The 17,660-nt window shown below is 43.2% G+C and overlaps 1 protein-coding gene across 2 annotated transcripts in view; it reads left to right on the top strand.

Moving 5' to 3' along the window:
• DNAJC16 (DnaJ heat shock protein family (Hsp40) member C16) overlaps positions 1-17,476 on the top strand; it is a 38,946-nt gene extending 21,470 nt beyond the window's left edge. For both annotated transcript variants that reach the window (XM_043485339.1, XM_043485338.1), the window contains exons 7-15: positions 802-960; positions 7,306-7,436; positions 9,388-9,571; positions 10,967-11,149; positions 11,285-11,361; positions 12,372-12,452; positions 12,544-12,642; positions 13,424-13,594; positions 14,110-17,476. In XM_043485339.1, coding sequence (XP_043341274.1) covers positions 802-960; positions 7,306-7,436; positions 9,388-9,571; positions 10,967-11,149; positions 11,285-11,361; positions 12,372-12,452; positions 12,544-12,642; positions 13,424-13,594; positions 14,110-14,509 — 1,485 coding nt within the window. In that variant the 3' untranslated portion in view covers positions 14,510-17,476. The remainder of the gene's footprint in view (positions 1-801; positions 961-7,305; positions 7,437-9,387; positions 9,572-10,966; positions 11,150-11,284; positions 11,362-12,371; positions 12,453-12,543; positions 12,643-13,423; positions 13,595-14,109) is intronic.
• The last annotated feature ends 184 nt before the right edge of the window (positions 17,477-17,660 follow it).

The following is a 17,660-nucleotide window of genomic DNA, read 5'->3' on the forward strand; positions in this document are numbered from 1 at the left end:
AGGAGATGGGTGAGGAAAGTGTTTAACCATTGGCATGGTCACGGCCGTCTTACATCCTTGGGGTACAAGTTGTAGAGACGTGGATGGACCTAGAGTCTGTCATACAGAGTGAAGTAAGTCAGAAAGAGAAAAACAAATATATAGCAATGCATATATGTGGATTCTAGAAAAATGGTACAGATGAACCTAGTTCCAGGGCACGAGTAGAGACGCAGACATAGAGAATGGATGGGTGGACATAGCAGGGGAAGGGGAGAGTGAGATGAGTTGGGAGATTAGGTTTGAGATAAATACACTACCATGTGTGAAACAGGTGGCTTGTGGGAACCTGCTGTATAGCACAGGGAACTCAGCTCAGTGCTCTGTGATGACTTAGAGGGGTGGAATTGGGGGTCGGGGGGGGCGGAGGGACGTCAGAGAGGGAGGGGATCATGTATACATACAGCTGATTCACCCTGTCATACAGCTAACAACATTATAAAGCAGTTATACTCCAGTTTAAAAAAATAAATAGTAGTTGGGGTACAGGTAATTCCTCAAACCTCTCACCCCCAGTACAGATCTCAGTAAGATGAATATCTTGCTCTATCTGAAAAACAGAGTTAATTGTTATTCAGCTTTGTTGATATGGTTTTTGCACCTAAAGGACCATAGAATTCCTACAAGAGTACAAGGGTGTTGCAGCCTGAGTGGGCCCATATAAGCTAGCATTCATCTCCACCCACTGATTAGAACGAGTCACACTTAATTTAGGTGCTGTGCTACCAATTTCATTTCTTCTTCTCTGTTACTCCCTAACAGTTGACTGCTTTCGCATACAAAGATTACTTGTCATTTGGATATGTGTATGTCGGTTTGAGAGGGGCAGAAGAGATGACAAGGCAATACAACGTCAATGTCTATACCCCCACCATCCTGATCTTTAAAGAACACATCCACAAGCCTGCAGATGTTATCCAGGTACGTGGGTGTTGCCTTGTTTCAAGGTGGCCCTCCCATTTTCTCTCAGGATGTCACACACAAATAAATAGCAAAATGGAGCAGAGTAGGAGAGGAGAAGAAACTAGTTTTAATCTCTTCCTTCAGGGACTTCCCTGGTAGTCCAGTGGTTAAGACTCTGAGCTTCCGCTGCAGGGGGCACAGGTCTGACCCCTAGTCAGGGAACTAAGATCCCACATGCCTTGTGGTGCAGCCTAAATAAATAAATAAAATAAAGCTTTCAAAAATCTCAGACCTGTCTGTTGTATGTCAGACAGTATGCTAACTACTGAGGATGCTTCTCAAGCAGCTCTCAATCTAATGGGTGACTGTTTCCTTCATAGAAGGAAATTCTTAAAGTCATAGAGTTTAAAAATGAGTTTTTTTAAAAATATGATTTGGTACTATTCTGCTTACAAAGATAATCTTTTGATGGAAAGTAGAATGGCTGTGGCCAGAAGTTGGAGGAAGAAAAAATAGGGAGTTAGTGTGTAAGGGGCACAATTTCAGTTTGGGAAGGCGATAAAGTTCTAGAGATGGATTGTGGATGATGGTTGCAGAGCAGCGTGACTGGTTAATGCCACAGAATCATACACTTGAAAATGGTTAAAATGGTAATTTTATGTACTCTGTAACCACAAAAACAGAACAATAAATAATAGTCATCTTTGACCTCTAAAAAGCTCCTATTTTAAAAAATCAATAATCTTATTCTAAAACAAGTTATAAAAATAATTTTAAGGCTTCAGTATAGAACAGTAATTGAAAGGAATAAGAAAAAAATACTCTTTCATTTCATCCCATTAATCCCTTGTAAGTTTTTAGTTTTATAATTTGATATTCAAAAGTGGGTAGGTATTGAATCGCGAGGAGAGCTTTTAAAAAGACTTTCATTGTACTGAGATCTTGTAGGTGAGTAAAAGTTATTTGATCTTGCTCAAAAAATATATACATTAAAATCACTGAGAAAAAAAATGTATACAGTAACTCAAAGAACATACAGTGAATATTTATCTGATCTTAAGATAGGAAAGGCTAAAAGTGCTGGGAAAAATCTTAATAACTTGATTATAAGCTGTACATTTTTATAGAAAGACTTAAAATTTTTTGATTAAACAATAAGGAAAGTATTAACAACCAATATAAAAGGGATTGTTATCTTTCATTTCTGATGAGCTTCTTCTAATCAGAGAAATCAATCCGAAACTTCTTGAGAATAACCACTTAATGAGTACGGAGTTTTCTTTTGGGATGATGAAAATGTTTGTAGCTAGATAGAGGTGAGGGTTATACAACACTGTGAATGTACTAAAATGCCACTGAGTTATACACTAAAATGGTTAATTTCATGTTATGTTACTCTTATCCCAATTTAAATTTTCCCCCCAAAATGGGTGAAGCAGATGAACAAAATCCTGAGAAAGGATTTAAGTTACTAATAAACACTTTGGTTTTTTTTTTAAGTATTTATTTATTTATTTGGCTGTGCTGGGTCTTCATTGCAGCATGCAGGATCTTTAGTTGCAACTTTAGTGTGGAATCTAGATTCCCTGAGCAGGGATCAAACCCAGGCCCCCTGCATTCGGAACGTGGAATCTCAGCCACTGGATCACCAAGGAGATCTCAATAAACACTTTAAAAAAGTAAATCTCACTAATAATCAGAGAAAAGCAATTTACATTTCCTTCTCTCATCAAATTGTTAATGATTTTTGCAGTAAAAATATTCAGTAGAGTTGAAGGTACAGAGAAATTGGCACTTCTCTTCCTTGCCTTGCTGGAAGAAGCTTCAAAAATTCTCAGGGAAAAAAAAAGTTTTCAGAAAAGTGATTGGGTGATAAAATATCAACTTCCTAGCAAAACAGCACTCCTGAGTACCTGCTGTGTGCCAAACACTGCTGTGTGTGCTGAGGGCGCAGCCCTGAACAAAATCAGCAGAATTGCCTGTCCTGGGTTCTAGTGCGGCCAACAATCATTATGACACACTCTGTCATGGTATGTTATATAGTGATGTGTGCTAAGGAAGAAAATAAAACAGGGGAGAGGAGTGCAGGGTATTAGGGGAAAGGGCTCACATTTTTAAGGTGGACCAGCCAAGAAGGACCTCACTCATTAAGGTGACACTTGAGAAAAGAACTGAGGGAGATGAGATTACCTTTTAGGACTCTATCCTAAAGGAATAGGAACTCAGGCAAAGAATTACATACAGAGATGTTAAATATCATTCATAATACCAAAAATGAGGGGGAAATATAAACATCCAACGGTAGGGTAATTATTGATACCTCCCAGATGTGCATGCTCAGTCATTCAGTTGTGTCTGACTCTGCAACCCCATGGACTGTAGCCCACCAGCCTCCTCTGCCCATAGAATTTTCCAGGCAAAAATACTATAGTGGGTTGCCATTTCCTTCTCCAGGGTATGTTCCTGACCCAGGTATTGAACCCCAGTCTCTTGCTGCTCCTGCATTGGCAAGCAGATTCTTTACCACTAAGCCAGATGGGAAGCCCCACATCCCAAATAGGGACTATTATGTGGCCATTTAAAACAATAGTTTGCTTGGACTTCTTTGGTGGTCCAGTGGTTAAGAATTCATCTCTCAATGCAAAGGTCACAGGTTCGATCCCTGGTCAGGGAACTTAGGATTCCACATGCCACAGAGCAACTAAACCTAGGTACTCAGGAGCCCTTGAGACACAACTAGAGTCCATGCGCCCCAACAAAAGATCCTGTGGGAGGCAACCAAGATCTGATGCAGCCAAAATAAATGAATAAATAAAAATTTTTTAAGTAAAAGTTAAATAAAAAATAAAATGGCAATTTGAGAATAATTAATGATGGGGATAATTTTCATAACATAATGTTAGTGAGCAAGCAGCATGCAAAATTGTATATGCTCTTTATAATACTCTGCTCTCAATTTTGTAAAGTGAATATTATTTCAGTATTTGGGTTTCCAGAAATCCCTATAATGAACACATATTTTTTAATGTTACTTTTTAAAAATCAACAAGAGCCCTTTGATACTTTCTGTTATAAGAGGCTAGAGTGAAAAGAAAGAGATATTCTATAAAAGTCCTTTATTTCATTCATTCAGTACATTCATTGCCTGCTTGCTGAGCACTAAATACAGAATAATTCTGACATCCAGAGTTAGTCTTTGTCCTGAGTCTTTATCGGACTCAGAGTCAGGGGAGGAGAAAGACCTAGAGGCAGTTTTCATCCACTGTAGTAGGTGTCTCCCTTAGATGCTGGTGAACTCTGGGTGCCATGTGAAGGAGGAAGGTTACCTGAGACTATGAGACTAAGGTAAGGAACCAGATAGGGAAAATGGATAGTAAGGAAAGAAGAGCAGGTTTAAAAAGAAGACAATGAGTTCAGTTGTGGACATAAGAATTAGAACTACTGTTTCGCACTTGATAATATACATGTTTCAATGCTATTCTCTCAGATCATCCCACCCTTGCCTTCTCCCACAGAGTCCAAAAGGTTCCATCCAGAGGGATGGGATGGGGAGGGAGGTGGGAGGGGGGATCAGGATGGGGAACACATGTAAATCCATGGCTGATTCATGTCAGTGTATGGCAGAAACCACTACAATATTGTAAAGTAATTAGCCTCCAAAAATAAATGAAAAAAAAAATTTTAATTAAAAAAAATAAAAAGAATTAGAACTACCTGTGAGGTCCTTGGCAGTCCAGTGGCTAAGACTTTGCACTCCCAATGCAGGGCACCTAGGTTCGATCCCTGATGTGGGAACTAGTTCCCACATGCCAAAAGTAAAGATCCCGCATGCCGAAAAAAAGATAGAAGATCCCATGTGCCACAACTAAGACCCAGTGCAGCCAAATAAATAGATAAATATTTTTAAAAAAGAAAGAAAGAACTGCCTTTAGGAAGTCTAAGGGGAGGTGTGCCTCCTTAGATTTCCTAAGGAGGCGGGGATCTAGATCTGAGGAAAGGCAGAAGGTGATCTCCCAGGCATCGTGTGTTATGTAAGGAGAGGAGGAAGCCAAGGACGAAACTCTGGACAACAACCAGCAAATAAAAAAGAGGGGGTGCTTGACGGCAGCTAAGCAGGAACCAAGAGAGAGAGTCAGGAAGCAAGCAAACGCCAGTTGTAGAAGAGAGGAAGGAAGGTCATCTCAATCCAAGATTAATCTATAAGATTTCCTAAATTGCTTTTTAGTAATAGCCATGTACCCTTGAGAATTGTTATTTACTTATTCCCTGGGGAAAATTATAGATCAAATACATTAATAAAATTACCAGAACAATGGATGCCTTACCAATTTGCTCTTTTATTTTGAATAATCTTATTTATTTTCATTTAAGCATTTTTGGCTGCTGCTCTGCGTCTTCACTATGGTGGCTTCTCTCGTTGCAGAGCACAGGTTCTAGAGCACACAGGCTTCAGTACTTATGGTGTGGGGACCCACGGCATGTAGAATCTTCCCAAATCAGGAGTTGAACCCATGTCCCCGCATTGGCAGGTGGATTCCTAACCACTGGACCCCTGGAAAGTCCCCAGTTTGCTCTTTATGAATATAAAAATGCATCCTTAACATAAACCGAGTCCTTGCAATGACGAGAAGCTTAGTGTAACACTGGTAGCACCAGTGGTTACTCTTGGCTCTAGGTAATTTGTTTTTATTTGCTGTATCATGTATGGCCACATGAGAATAGGTTTTATTCATGCTTCTGTTGATGGACATGTGAATATTTGCATCATGAAATGAGATGGGGCATGTCCTCCCTTCTTCCCTTCTCAGAAAGACTTTACAGAAGATTAGATTGTCTTCCTTGAAAGTCTGGTCAAAACCACCTACAAAGCCATCTCAGTCTGAATTTGTGTTTAAGGAAATATTTTTGACTACTGACTCATCTTCTTCAATGGTTATAGAACTGTTTTCTCTTTTTTTCAAGCATTGTTTTATTTTTCCTAAAGATTTTTCTGTTTCACCTAAATTTTCAAATTTAAAAGTGTGTACACACATATATGTGTGTACACTTTTTTTTAGTTTCTGCAACATAGGTAGTGATTCCTCCTCATCATCCTTGGTAATGGTTACCTGTGCTTTCTCTCTTTATTTTCATGATTGGTTTCACCAGAGGTTTGTCAATTTTATTAGCTCCTCTGAAGAACGAATGTTAGTTTGTCCTTATATTTTTGTTTTATTGATTCCTATTTTCATCTTTATTATTTCCTTCTTTCTACTTTTGTATTTTTGCTGTAACTTCGTGATAGGGATATCTAGTTCATTAATTTCTTTTCTGTTATATTCATTTTTTAATATTTATTTGTTTTATTGTTTAGTCTTCATTGCGGCAGGTGGAATTTTTCACTGTGGTGCCCAGACTCCAGAGCACATTGGCTCTGTAGGATGTAGCACATGGGCTCAGTCGATGGGCCCCAAGGGCTTAGTTGCCCCACAGCATGTACAATCTTAGTGCCCGACCAGGGATCGAACCCACATCCCCTGCATTGGGAGGCAGGTTCTTAACTACTGGACCACCAGGGAAGTTCCCTGTTGTCCCCTGGAATAGGAAATGGCAACAGTGGAACATTCCACTGTTTCTGCCTGGAAAATCCCACTGGACAGAGGAGCCAGACAGGCTACTACAGTCCATGGAGCTGCAGAGAGTTGGACAAGAGTAAGCAACTGAGCACACACACTCTCCAAATACTCCTTTATCTGCATCCCAAAGCTTTGATAAATAATATTTTCACTGATCACTCCAAATTCAAACTATTTTCTTACATCTGATATGCTCTCTTCTCAGATCAAGAAGTTACTCAGAGTTTCTTAATTTCTAAGCATAAAGCGATTTTCTGGTTCATATCTTGCACTGATGTCTTGATTAATTGTGGTCAGAGAACCTGCTACATATAATTTCAGTTCTTTGAAATATGTGAAAATTAGTAATAACAAAGTGGTCATCATACAGTTTTGTAGTCCATCTTTTATACTCAATAACATTGCTACTTTGAAGTTTATTTTTAATTGTTCAGTTTACTATAAATCTCGAATGGAAGTAAATTTGCCTAAAATTTCAAAATTATTGACTTTCTCAATCTGCCAGCATAAAACAGTCTACAAAAGTTCCCCAAGCACTTGATTTTTCCTTTGACCTCAAATAGTTGCATCATTGCTTTTAGCCCCATGTTGTTGAAAAATACCACATGTTTATTTGTTCAAACAGGTCTACCTTTCTTGGTTTTACTGCTTTAGCCAGGCTCAGCCATATTTTTATTAAACTATAAGTCAAGCCCATTCTCAGTGAGAAAACTGAGTAAGAATCAACTGTCTCTTGGTTTTTCTCCAGGCCCGAGGTATGAAGAGACAGGTCATTGATGACTTTATCACCCAAAACAAGTATCTGTTGGCAGCCAGGCTCACCAGCCAGAAGTTGTTCCATGAACTTTGCCCCGTGAAACGGTCTCACCGACAGAGGAAGTAAGGACTGAAGGCCTTGCCCCTGCTCATCATGTCGTATGTTACTGAAAGGCAGTTAAACATTGACCCTGGGACAGTCAGAATCTATGCTTCATGTTGCAAATAGATGAACATAGATGAACAGCTATGATAGTAGAGGGGTATGTCAGTCCAGGGCACCTTAGGACCACATGATTGGCTGTGCCAGAGAAGATCCCCCTGAGAGCTGAGCCCTAAAGAGTGAGTAGGTTCTGCCAGGTGTCAGGGACAGCCTGTGAAGCTTGGTGAAGCAGTGTGAAGTGGGAGAATGCTGCTGTTTCTCCCAGAGTGTCCCACACAGGGCAAACGTCTGCAGGTCTAGGAGAGGAGCCAGGTAAATGACCAAACAGTAGGGCAGCGAGGGTGCTGAGGAAATGGTAAAATAATTAGCTGGGCATGGCATGGCATGGCTGAGGCATCCTCATTCATACAGAGCATCTGAAAAGTCTGGAAAGACAGGGAAAACACTTCATATAGCTCTTTCAGATTAAGGAGCCGGTGCCTTTAAATTTAGGGCTGTTTCATCTGTGAAATTTAGGGCTCTTTCATCTGGATATGAAAGGAAATAATTTTGATCACATTATTTGAAAATACAACTAAAATACTGTTTAAAATAGGAAACATTCCCTATATTTCCAGACTTTTCAGATTCCTATATAGACTAAGAGAAGAAACACTTTAATTAAATATAAGGAAGATGATCCTGGACTTTGAGAATTATTATTTATACAGCCTTCAAAAAATATCCCAGTCCACACACTCCTCCCCTTTGTTTCCACCAGCACCCTAGCCAGGCCAGTGTCACCTCTCGCCGAGGCCACCGTGTTAGCCTCCTACCCCCCTCTGCCTCCACTCCACTCCCACCGCCTCAGTCAGTTCTCCCCGTCAGCCAGTGATCATCCTCCTCACACTGAATTGGATCAAGTACCCATCCGTCTCTGGGTCTTTGCACTTGCAATGCTCTCGACCTCAAGCGCTCTGACCTCACTTCCTCTTGTGGCACCTCATTCAGATCTCTGCTCCAGCGTCACCTTCCCAGATGACATTTCCCTGACCAGGCTGTCTGATGGAGCATGACTCCCAACCCACCCTGCACTCTTTCCCCTTCACTTTTTTTTTTTCCGTAACACTTACCACTACTTGTCATGATCTACCTGCCTGTCTATCTATCTGTTTTTTTGTCTGCCGTCCCCACTGGAATGTAAGTTCCACAAGGGCAAGAACGGGTGGAATGTAAGTTCCACAAGGGCAAGAACGGGGCTTCCCAGGTGGCTTAGTAGTGAAGAATTCGCCTGCTAAAGCAGGAGACACGGTTTGATCCCTCGATTGGAAAAATCCCCTGGAGGAAGAAATAGCAACCCACTCTGGTAATCTTGCCTGGGAAATCCCGTGGACAGAGGAGCCTAGTGGGCTATAGTCCATGGAATCACAAAGAGTCAGACTCAACTGAGTGACTGAACATAAGGGCAAGAACGTCGTTTGTCTTACCTGGCATCTAGTGAGTGCTCAGTAGTAACTTGGAGAAAGAATGCCTGATTTGAATGATTAGATGAATTTGCCATTGGAACCACGGCAAAGGAAGCTCTTCAGAATGAGGCCCAGTGGCCCTGGCCTGAGACAGGGTTAACCAGCCCTGCCTGAAGTAGAACTAGAACAGGTGCCTTCTGCAAGGCCCTTCTGCATCATTGGTTCAGTGACTGTTGCCTTCAAGGGCATTTCCAAATGTGAAGTTTCATGTGGGGAGAGCATCAGCAGTTTAGAAAGAAGCAGGTCCTTAATGCCTTGAACATCTTATCTCATTGGCGACCCTCATGCAGCTTTGGTTTCTAAAACATGCTGGTTCTCTCTGTGAATGACTTCTCTCCTTCACCTTCCCTTGCCATTCAGGGCCTCGGGGATTAGTTACATAGTCTTTTCTTTTGTTGATATGCAGGTACTGTGTGGTTTTACTGACCGCTGAGGCTACCAAGTTGAGCAAACCCTTTGAGGCATTCCTATCCTTTGCCCTGGCAAACACACAGGACACCGTGAGGTTTGTGCATGTCTACAGCAATCGGCAGCAGGAATTTGCCAGCACCTTACTGCCAGACAGTGACACATTTCAAGGAAAATCAGCGGTGAGTCGTGGGTTCTCTCCTGGTCCCAAGCTCTTCACAAGCATGTGGCACTTAATTCCATGTTCTCCTTCCTCAAGGGTTTTGAATATAGATTCTGGGAAATCCAGAAATCTCTGAAGCATGTTTTGTTTTATTTCTTTCTGAGTGCTTGGAAACCATTTGACCTGTTTTTTGCCCTGTCCTGTGGCATGTGGGATCTTAGTTCCCCAACCAGGGATCAAACCTGTGCCCACTGCTTTGGAAGCACAGAGTCTTAGCCACAGGACTACCAGGGAAGTCCCTGAAAGCACTCTTAAACTAGTCTTTTACCCTGCTGATTTCACCTCCTGACTTTTCAACCTTGGACCTTCACAAAAGGCATCTTTCCTCTGGGTAAAGATTAAAGAGCATCCCCAGTCCTTTTCACCTGTATTTCCCCTGTGCAGGTCAAGTTTTATAGTATCTAGTTTGTAGAATCTCCCTTAGGCAACCATTAATATGTTTTTCAGTGTCTCCCTCCTGTACTTCTGCCTCTTTTATTTCATCCTAATTGACCTTACCCTTCCTTTCCTCCTTTGTCATCACTCTCCACAGAAACATGAAATTCTTTGTCATTTTCATCATCTTGGTAATCATGGGAAGTGAAAGTCGCTCAGTCATGTCCGACTCTTTGTGAGAGTCCGTGGGACTATACAGTCCATGGGATTCTCTAGGCCACAATACTGGAGTGGGTAGCCTTTCCCTTCTCCAGGGGATCTTCCCAACCCAGGGATTGAACCCAGGCCTCCCGCATTGCAGGCAGATTCTTTATCAACTGAGCCACAAGGGACGCCCAAGAATACTAGATTGGGTAGCCTATCCCTTCTCCAGCAGATCTTCCCGACCCAGGAACTGAACCGGGGTCTCCTGCATTGCAGGCAGATTCTTTACCAACTGAACTGATTTTCATGGGAAAATCTCTGAAAAAAACCAAAGGCTTGCTTTATTATAACATTAAGTCAGGGACTGCACTGGTGGTCCAGTGACTAAGACTCTGTGCTCCCAGTGCAGTGAGCCAAAGTTTGATCCCTGGTCAGGGAACTGGATCCCACAAGCCACAACTAAGGGTTCACGTGCCGCAACTAAGACCCAGCAGAGCCAAATAAATAAATGTTTAAAAAAAAAAGGAGAAGTTACAGAACAAAACCTATTGAGAAGAAAGAGCTTTAACTTTTAACAAAGCTTTGAAAAGTCACCATAAAACTAATTTCTTTTGTCAGAAAAATGGAAATCTCTTGCAGATATAGTATACTCATTCATATCTGTACTTGAGCTTCACTAGACCCTTTTTTTCCATTGTCTCTGGAAAAAAAACAACAACAATAATTTCCCATTCTCTTGAGAATTCTAATGGTTTTTCGCCTCTTTTTCTCCCAGGTGTCTATCTTAGAAAGGCGCAACACGGCAGGGCGGGTGGTGTATAAAACCCTGGAGGATCCCTGGACTGGGAGTGAGAGTGATAAGTTCATCCTTTTGGGTTATCTAGACCAACTGCGGAAAGACCCAGCTCTTCTGTCATCGGAAGCTGTGCTCCCCGACTTGACCGATGAACTCGCCCCTGTAAGCACGCGGCCCAGGCGAGTGGGCGCCGGGCAGGGCTCCCGAGCTCCCAGAGCTGCAGTGCCCTGTCGGGGATGGGGGGCTTCTCGCTCTGGGGCTTGGGGTCCAGTCCTGACCCTTTTTCTCCCTCCACAGATTTTTCTTCTTCGGTGGCTCTACTCTGCTTCTGACTACATCTCAGACTGCTGGGATAGTGTATTTCACAACAACTGGTAGGAATATTGCCAGACTGAATTTCTCTTGCTGTTACTTACCAGAACTGCTGTTTTTCATTTGGAAAAAGATTCACTCTTCTTTGATTTCAGTGTTGACTCCGTCTGGGCAGGTGGAAGAGTGTTTCCATATTTTCAACGACTATTCCCCTTTCTCTGTCTTTCGGTAACTTCCCTTCTGTAATATTTGCTGGTTTGACCCTTTCCCATAGGCTGGGAAAGAAAGGATCACCCCAGCTGCCCTTCCAGATAGCAGAGCCTGGGACTGAGCTCCTCACCAGAGCACCTTGGTGCCCAGCACAGGGCTGACGCACATGTAGTCCAATGAATCGAAACACGAACGAACCAGTGAATTAGTCAGAGAGGGCAAGGGCACTCCCACCACCCCCTCCCCAATGAGACCACGAGCTCCTGAGGACAGACCACGTCCCACTCACGTCTGTGCTTCCTGGCCACCAGCCCAGCTCCCAAAAAACAGCAGGCCTTTGATGGGTGTCTGCGGGTGAATAAAATTTCAGAACACCTAGAGATCTTAGAGAAGTCAACTTTCTTCTCCCTACTGTACCCCTCTGGGCCACATCTGAATTAGTCTGACCAAAAAAAAAAAGAAAGATCAAAAGAAAAGAAGTAATTCCACAGACTTTCTAGTCAACTCGCATTACCCTTGATGTCAGAATGTTCCTCCATGTTCACAGCTTAAATCCTTTGTTACCCCTCTTGTCATTTCCTTCTGCAGAATCCATTCAGCACAGCCTGAGGCACAACGTCAAACTTTGTAAATAGGTGATCTGTGAATTAGAACACTGAGGGAAAAAAATCTCTACTTTGACCACTACCGCAAAAAAATCCTCTATTTGTATGAAATTAGAAAGTGTTTCTTGATGTGAAAGCTTTTTGGTTTGGGGTCATGTAGCGGTTTTTTGAGCCAGAGAGAAGAAACCTGAAACTATTAACTGACACGTCACAGCGGCCTGCGTAGCACTGACCAGAGCTTGTGAACTTCATTTCAGGCGGGAAATGATGCCCCTTCTGTCCCTGGTTTTCTCTGCCCTCTTCATCCTCTTTGGCACTGTCATCGTTCAAGCTTTCAGGTAAGACCCCCCCATGCTCCTCAGTGCTGCGTCTGTAGGGTGAGGCCTACACTTCCTCGGCTGTTTTTCTGTAAAATCTCTTTTTCTTCAGTGACTCAAATGAGGAGCGAGAGTCCAGCCCTCCAGATAAAGAGGAAGCCCGTGAGAAGACAGGGAAGGCGGAGCCAAGCTTCACCAAGGAGCCCAGCAGGTTGTTCTCACCAGATGCCAGCCCCTCCTCCTCAGCAGCAGCCCTACAGGCCTCAGAGGCTGATAAAGCAGGATCTGAGTGTCTAGCACAGCTAAGAACTCTGGCTCTGTTCCTTGTGTGAGATGTGGATTTAGGGAAGAATCACCGCTAATGACGGCTTCCTAGGTGGCTCATTGGTAAAGAATCCACCTGCCAGTGCAGGAAACACAGGCGCAGGAGACTTGGACTTAATCCCTGGGTCAGAAAGATCCTCTGGAGGAGGAAGTGGCAACCCACTCCAGTATTGTTGCCTGGGAAATCTCTTGGACAGAGGAGCCTGGCGGGCTTTAGTCCTTAGGGTCACAGAGTTGGACACGACTGAGCACACACAGTGCTGATGAGCGTTGACTAAGACCGTGGAGGTGTTTAGACACACGTCTAGTTATCATCTCCTAGGGACCCTCAATTTCTCAATCTCAGGTTTAATAATGAAGGCGGGAAGCAAAGAAGCATGTCAGGCAGATGCTAGATGAGCCAGGAGCAGAGAGAAATAGCTGTGTTGACAGCCTTCATCCTGTACTAAAGCCACTTCTTCACCAACTGCATGGTAACACCTGCAGGGTAATTTGTAGGCTGGGATAGCCAGGTCAGTCCCGCCCTTCCCCTGTACATATAGGCTCAAGGATAGTTAATGATGTACCTAGTCTGGCTAGAACATAGCAATTTCTTCCACTTGTTCCTTTTAAAAGTAACGGCATTTCCCTGTCCTCTAAGATCTTAATTCCTCAATATTTCTCCACAGCAAGATTCCTAAAAAAGGCTTTGTGGAGGTAACAGAACTCACAGATATAACATACACCAGTAACTTGGTACGCCTGAGGCCAGGCCACATGAATGTGGTTCTCATCCTGTCCAATTCCACCAAGACCAGCCTGCTGCAGAAATTCGCTCTGGAGGTCTACTCATTCACTGGGTGAGTTCCTCTGTGCACCGGAGAGGGGGCAGGACGGAATGCGTAGAAGGAGGAGGGGCGAGCGGGCATACTTGGGTGAACCGGGGGTGGGAGGGTGGAGGGGGTGGCTAGAGAGGCTTTATCCAGGCAGCATGGTGTTGGTTGTTACCTGTCCAGCCCCAAGATCCATCCAGGCCATCATGCAGGGACCTTTCTTCCCCTTGACTGTCAGTTCTGGACAGAAGAGCTTGAACTCAGTCTCCCCTGAGCCCTTTCAGGAAGCTTCTCTGGCTCTGAGTGTTTTCCTGAGGCCCGACACTGAGAGTGAGACCCAGCAGGGACTGACACCCAGCTGGAAATGGGTGAGGGGCTGTTGCCACCTTGTAGAAACCCTCCAGGCTCCGCAGAACTCCTTCATTTCTTCAGACCCTACCCAACACAAAGCCTTTTCCTATTTGAAATCTGACTGAGATTCTTAAGTTCCCCGTGATTAAATGTGCCCAGAAGTAACCTAAATCCTTCTGTCCTTCCTCCAGGAGCAGCTGCCTACACTTTTCCTTCCTGAGTCTAGATAAACACAGAGAATGGCTCGAATACTTACTAGAATTTGCTCAAGACGCGGCCCCAATCCCAAACCAGTACGACAAGCATTTCATGGAGCGTGACTACACGGGTTATGTGCTGGCTCTGAATGGCCACAAGAAATACTTCTGCCTCTTCAAGCCCCAAAAAGCAGTGGAAGAGGAGGAAGCCATGGGGCCGTGCAGTGACTTTGACTCCTCACTCCATTTGGGTGAGTGTCGAGGGAAGTCTTCCTCTGGCCTTGGACCCAGGCCCATCAAAGGAAAATTGAGCAAGCTGTCCTTATGGATGGAACGGCTGCTGGAAGGCTCCTTACAGAGGTTTTATATCCCGTCATGGCCTGACCTAGACTGACAGGGTTTCAAAAAAGAGACTCGAACTCTTCAGACTTTTTAACAGGCCCCTGTGAACAGGTATTTTTCAGGACATCACAATGGACAGAGTATAGATTTTAGATTATTCTTCCAGAACAATGGCTAGAAGAATCTTTCCTTTGTCCTGTCCTAACCTAGGAGTGAAAAATACCACACATTGACTTCCCCGGATCAGAATATTTTCCTTTGGGTCTTTTTTTCCTCATTGGAATGCCACACTATTTAAAACAGACTGTTCCTTCCCTCTTCCTTTGTCGTCTCTGCCACGTGCTCGCCCCACCCTCCCCTGTCCCATCTCTGTACCTCTGTGCTGGGCCCTGCAGTGGAGGTGTTGGGGGCGCCTCTCAAGCTGGGTGTGCGGGCGGTCACCTGCCTCCCCCATCTGGCCTGGGCTGTGCTTCTGCCCCAGCGCTTGCTCTTCCTTTGGCACAACCCACCTCAGGTTCTGGGCCCTGCGTCTGCATCTCGAAAGAGGCCTAATTCCAAGCAATGTTACATTAATGATTTCTCTGGTAGTGAATAGCTAAAACTATATTTGGGGGGCATCCCCCTACAATGGCTGGTCAGCCACAGTTTTAAAGGTTAGGGATGAATCGGGGCTTTGCCTTTCAGTTCAGTTTTCTTCCCAAGACAAGAGAGGGGCAGCCTGGGCAGGGCCTGAGGCAGCACCTCTCTGAGCACCCCATTGGCTGCCTCCCAAGCACTAAAGTGTCCTCGGAGGGATCCGCATGGCAGGAAGTACTGTAATGACCTTGAGCCATTTACCTGTATGTTTTCAGATGCCTTGCTGCCTCTGTCAGTTCTGGGGTATGGGTATTAGGAGCCATAACTTGTAATCATGTTCTCAGAATGTAGGGATAAGCTGCCATAAGCCAGCAGATGTTCAACTGAAGACATATTACTCCCGCTGTGAGTCAGGCTCAAGGAACCTCCTCCCTCCGGTGGTGTCTCCTTAGTAAAATACTAGACACATCTTTGTATCAAGGAACTTAAAATTTCTCAGCAGTTGTTATTTTGAACCCTATTACCCCAATAGTGCTGTATCTCCAAGTCCTCTTTCATGACAAGTGAGCCAAGATACGTTCTATACTCCCGTTTTGCTCACTTTGAGCTTCTGGCCTATATTTCAACATCTCGTCTTAATTGTTTTCACTCTCAACAACTGCTTCACCAGTAACAGGATGAGACCTGTCTTCAGCACCCCAGTTTGCTGGGCTCCGGTGAACCATGGACACCAGGCAGGATTCTACCAGCCAGTTAGAAAGCTTTCCTTTTTTTTTTTTAGAGCAAACTGCCTGGAGTTTGGACAACCTCAAAGAGTTCAAATGTCAAAGCAAATTGTCCTTCTGTAAATTGAAGGCTCAAAATCAGTGATGGGACAAAATAGGTTAATAACTGCTATTTTCTTTAATCATCATTGCTTTAAACTAAGCCATCTGGATTGAATGACAGTGGCAAGTAATAAATTGAGTCCAGAAATTCTTGTAGTTTTCATGGAATCTATAGCTTTATTTAAAAAAATAATGAAATCACTGCCAGGCTTTATTTTTTCCAAGTGATCCTCTCAAAATGGGTGTTTATTTTGATTGCTCTATCACATGGCACCTGGCCCAGGTGGGACTGATCAAGGAATTCAGTTTTGGCTCTGTGATGCAAAATTATTTTCTGCATCTCCTCTGGCCAAGTTGCTTATATGAGGAGTGGTTTGGTTCAATGGTAAGTTTTTCATTTTTTAGTTTCTGATACTAATGGGATTCCTGACCTTAATTTCTGAAAACCAACCCAGATCTGTTCATTTTCAAAAATTTTATTAAAAAGCACATTCAGACCACTGCACCTTCCATTTGCACAAAGAAAGGAAAGCGATAATGATGAAAACATTCCTAGGAAATATTTCAGTCCAAAAAAATCATCTAGAGATCTGTTTGGGGACTGGTAGAGAATGTCCCCCAAGAGGACACTGAGAAGCTTTTATTTTAAACTGACCTTGACTCTTGACCACCTAAGCCTTTCCTCCTGAATGTTGTTTCCATGAATTTGTTTACTTCCATGTCAAATATATGACCCACCATCTTGCTCACCCAATGCTACTGTTTCTCTTTTTCACATATGTAAATCAAACAGACCCAATTTTGGCTTTAAGTTAACTTCTTGGTCTTCGGGTATCTTGGAACTGACAACACTGATGTTATTAGAGGTAGGTTTTTCTGGTTGATACAGTTTATGCCTCATGGTTAACAGATGGGACAGTCACTGGCCTAAAACAAGCCTTTGTAGACACATGCTCCCATTTAAAAAACATTTTCTCATTAGGCCCAGGTGTCAGTGGCACAGTCTATCTAACATAGAGTTCATCAGCTCCAACCAAGCAACGTGTCAGTGAGCAAGTCTGCCCTAACTCCCACAAGGCACCACAGTCTTGTTGCCATCACTGACTAACCATGAAAATTTGGCTGTGGTTTTGAAATAATGGGTTGATTTCCTCCTCATTCAGTACATACATTTTTCCTGATATAAAAAGAAATGGGATCTGACTGTGTTTTAAGTGGTTTGTGTTATTTGGGGCAAAGGATTAGGAGCAAACGCTCAGACATTTTTTCCTAAGTGAAATTACTGAAAAACTGATGCAGAACAACTTGACAAATGAAACGCTGCTCACACCCAAATACCTGACCTCGTCCTCGGAAAAGAAACACAGCCTGGCAGCTGCTGAATCTCTCTGTTCTGTGTGTCAAGGAAGATGATTATACTTTCAAGACAGACCTGAAAAGAAGGTGAATATTTTGCACTTTTGATACTCTTAGGAACAAATAACTTATTCGGCAAATGGTGTCTTTTTTATGTTGTTTTTGTTTTGTATTGTGAAACAGGCACTGAAGCTGATGTTATTTTGTTTTAAGAATCTTACAGACTGGAAACAGAAATAAACTATTTTAATGTGTGATGATTACGGGTAGCTCTTGTGTCACGAGGAGATGATTTGACCATGGACACATGATCAACAGAATTGAATCTGCATGTTACTCAATATATGCTTAAGATCATCACGCCTTCACTGCAGATTTCAGGTACTGCTGTCTTAGAGGGTGGGTCAGCTTGAAGAGAAGATAATGTAACACAGGCTTAGAGGG

This window comes from Cervus canadensis, chromosome 13, assembly GCF_019320065.1.
Source record: "Cervus canadensis isolate Bull #8, Minnesota chromosome 13, ASM1932006v1, whole genome shotgun sequence".
NCBI classification, from domain to species: domain Eukaryota; kingdom Metazoa; phylum Chordata; class Mammalia; order Artiodactyla; family Cervidae; genus Cervus; species Cervus canadensis.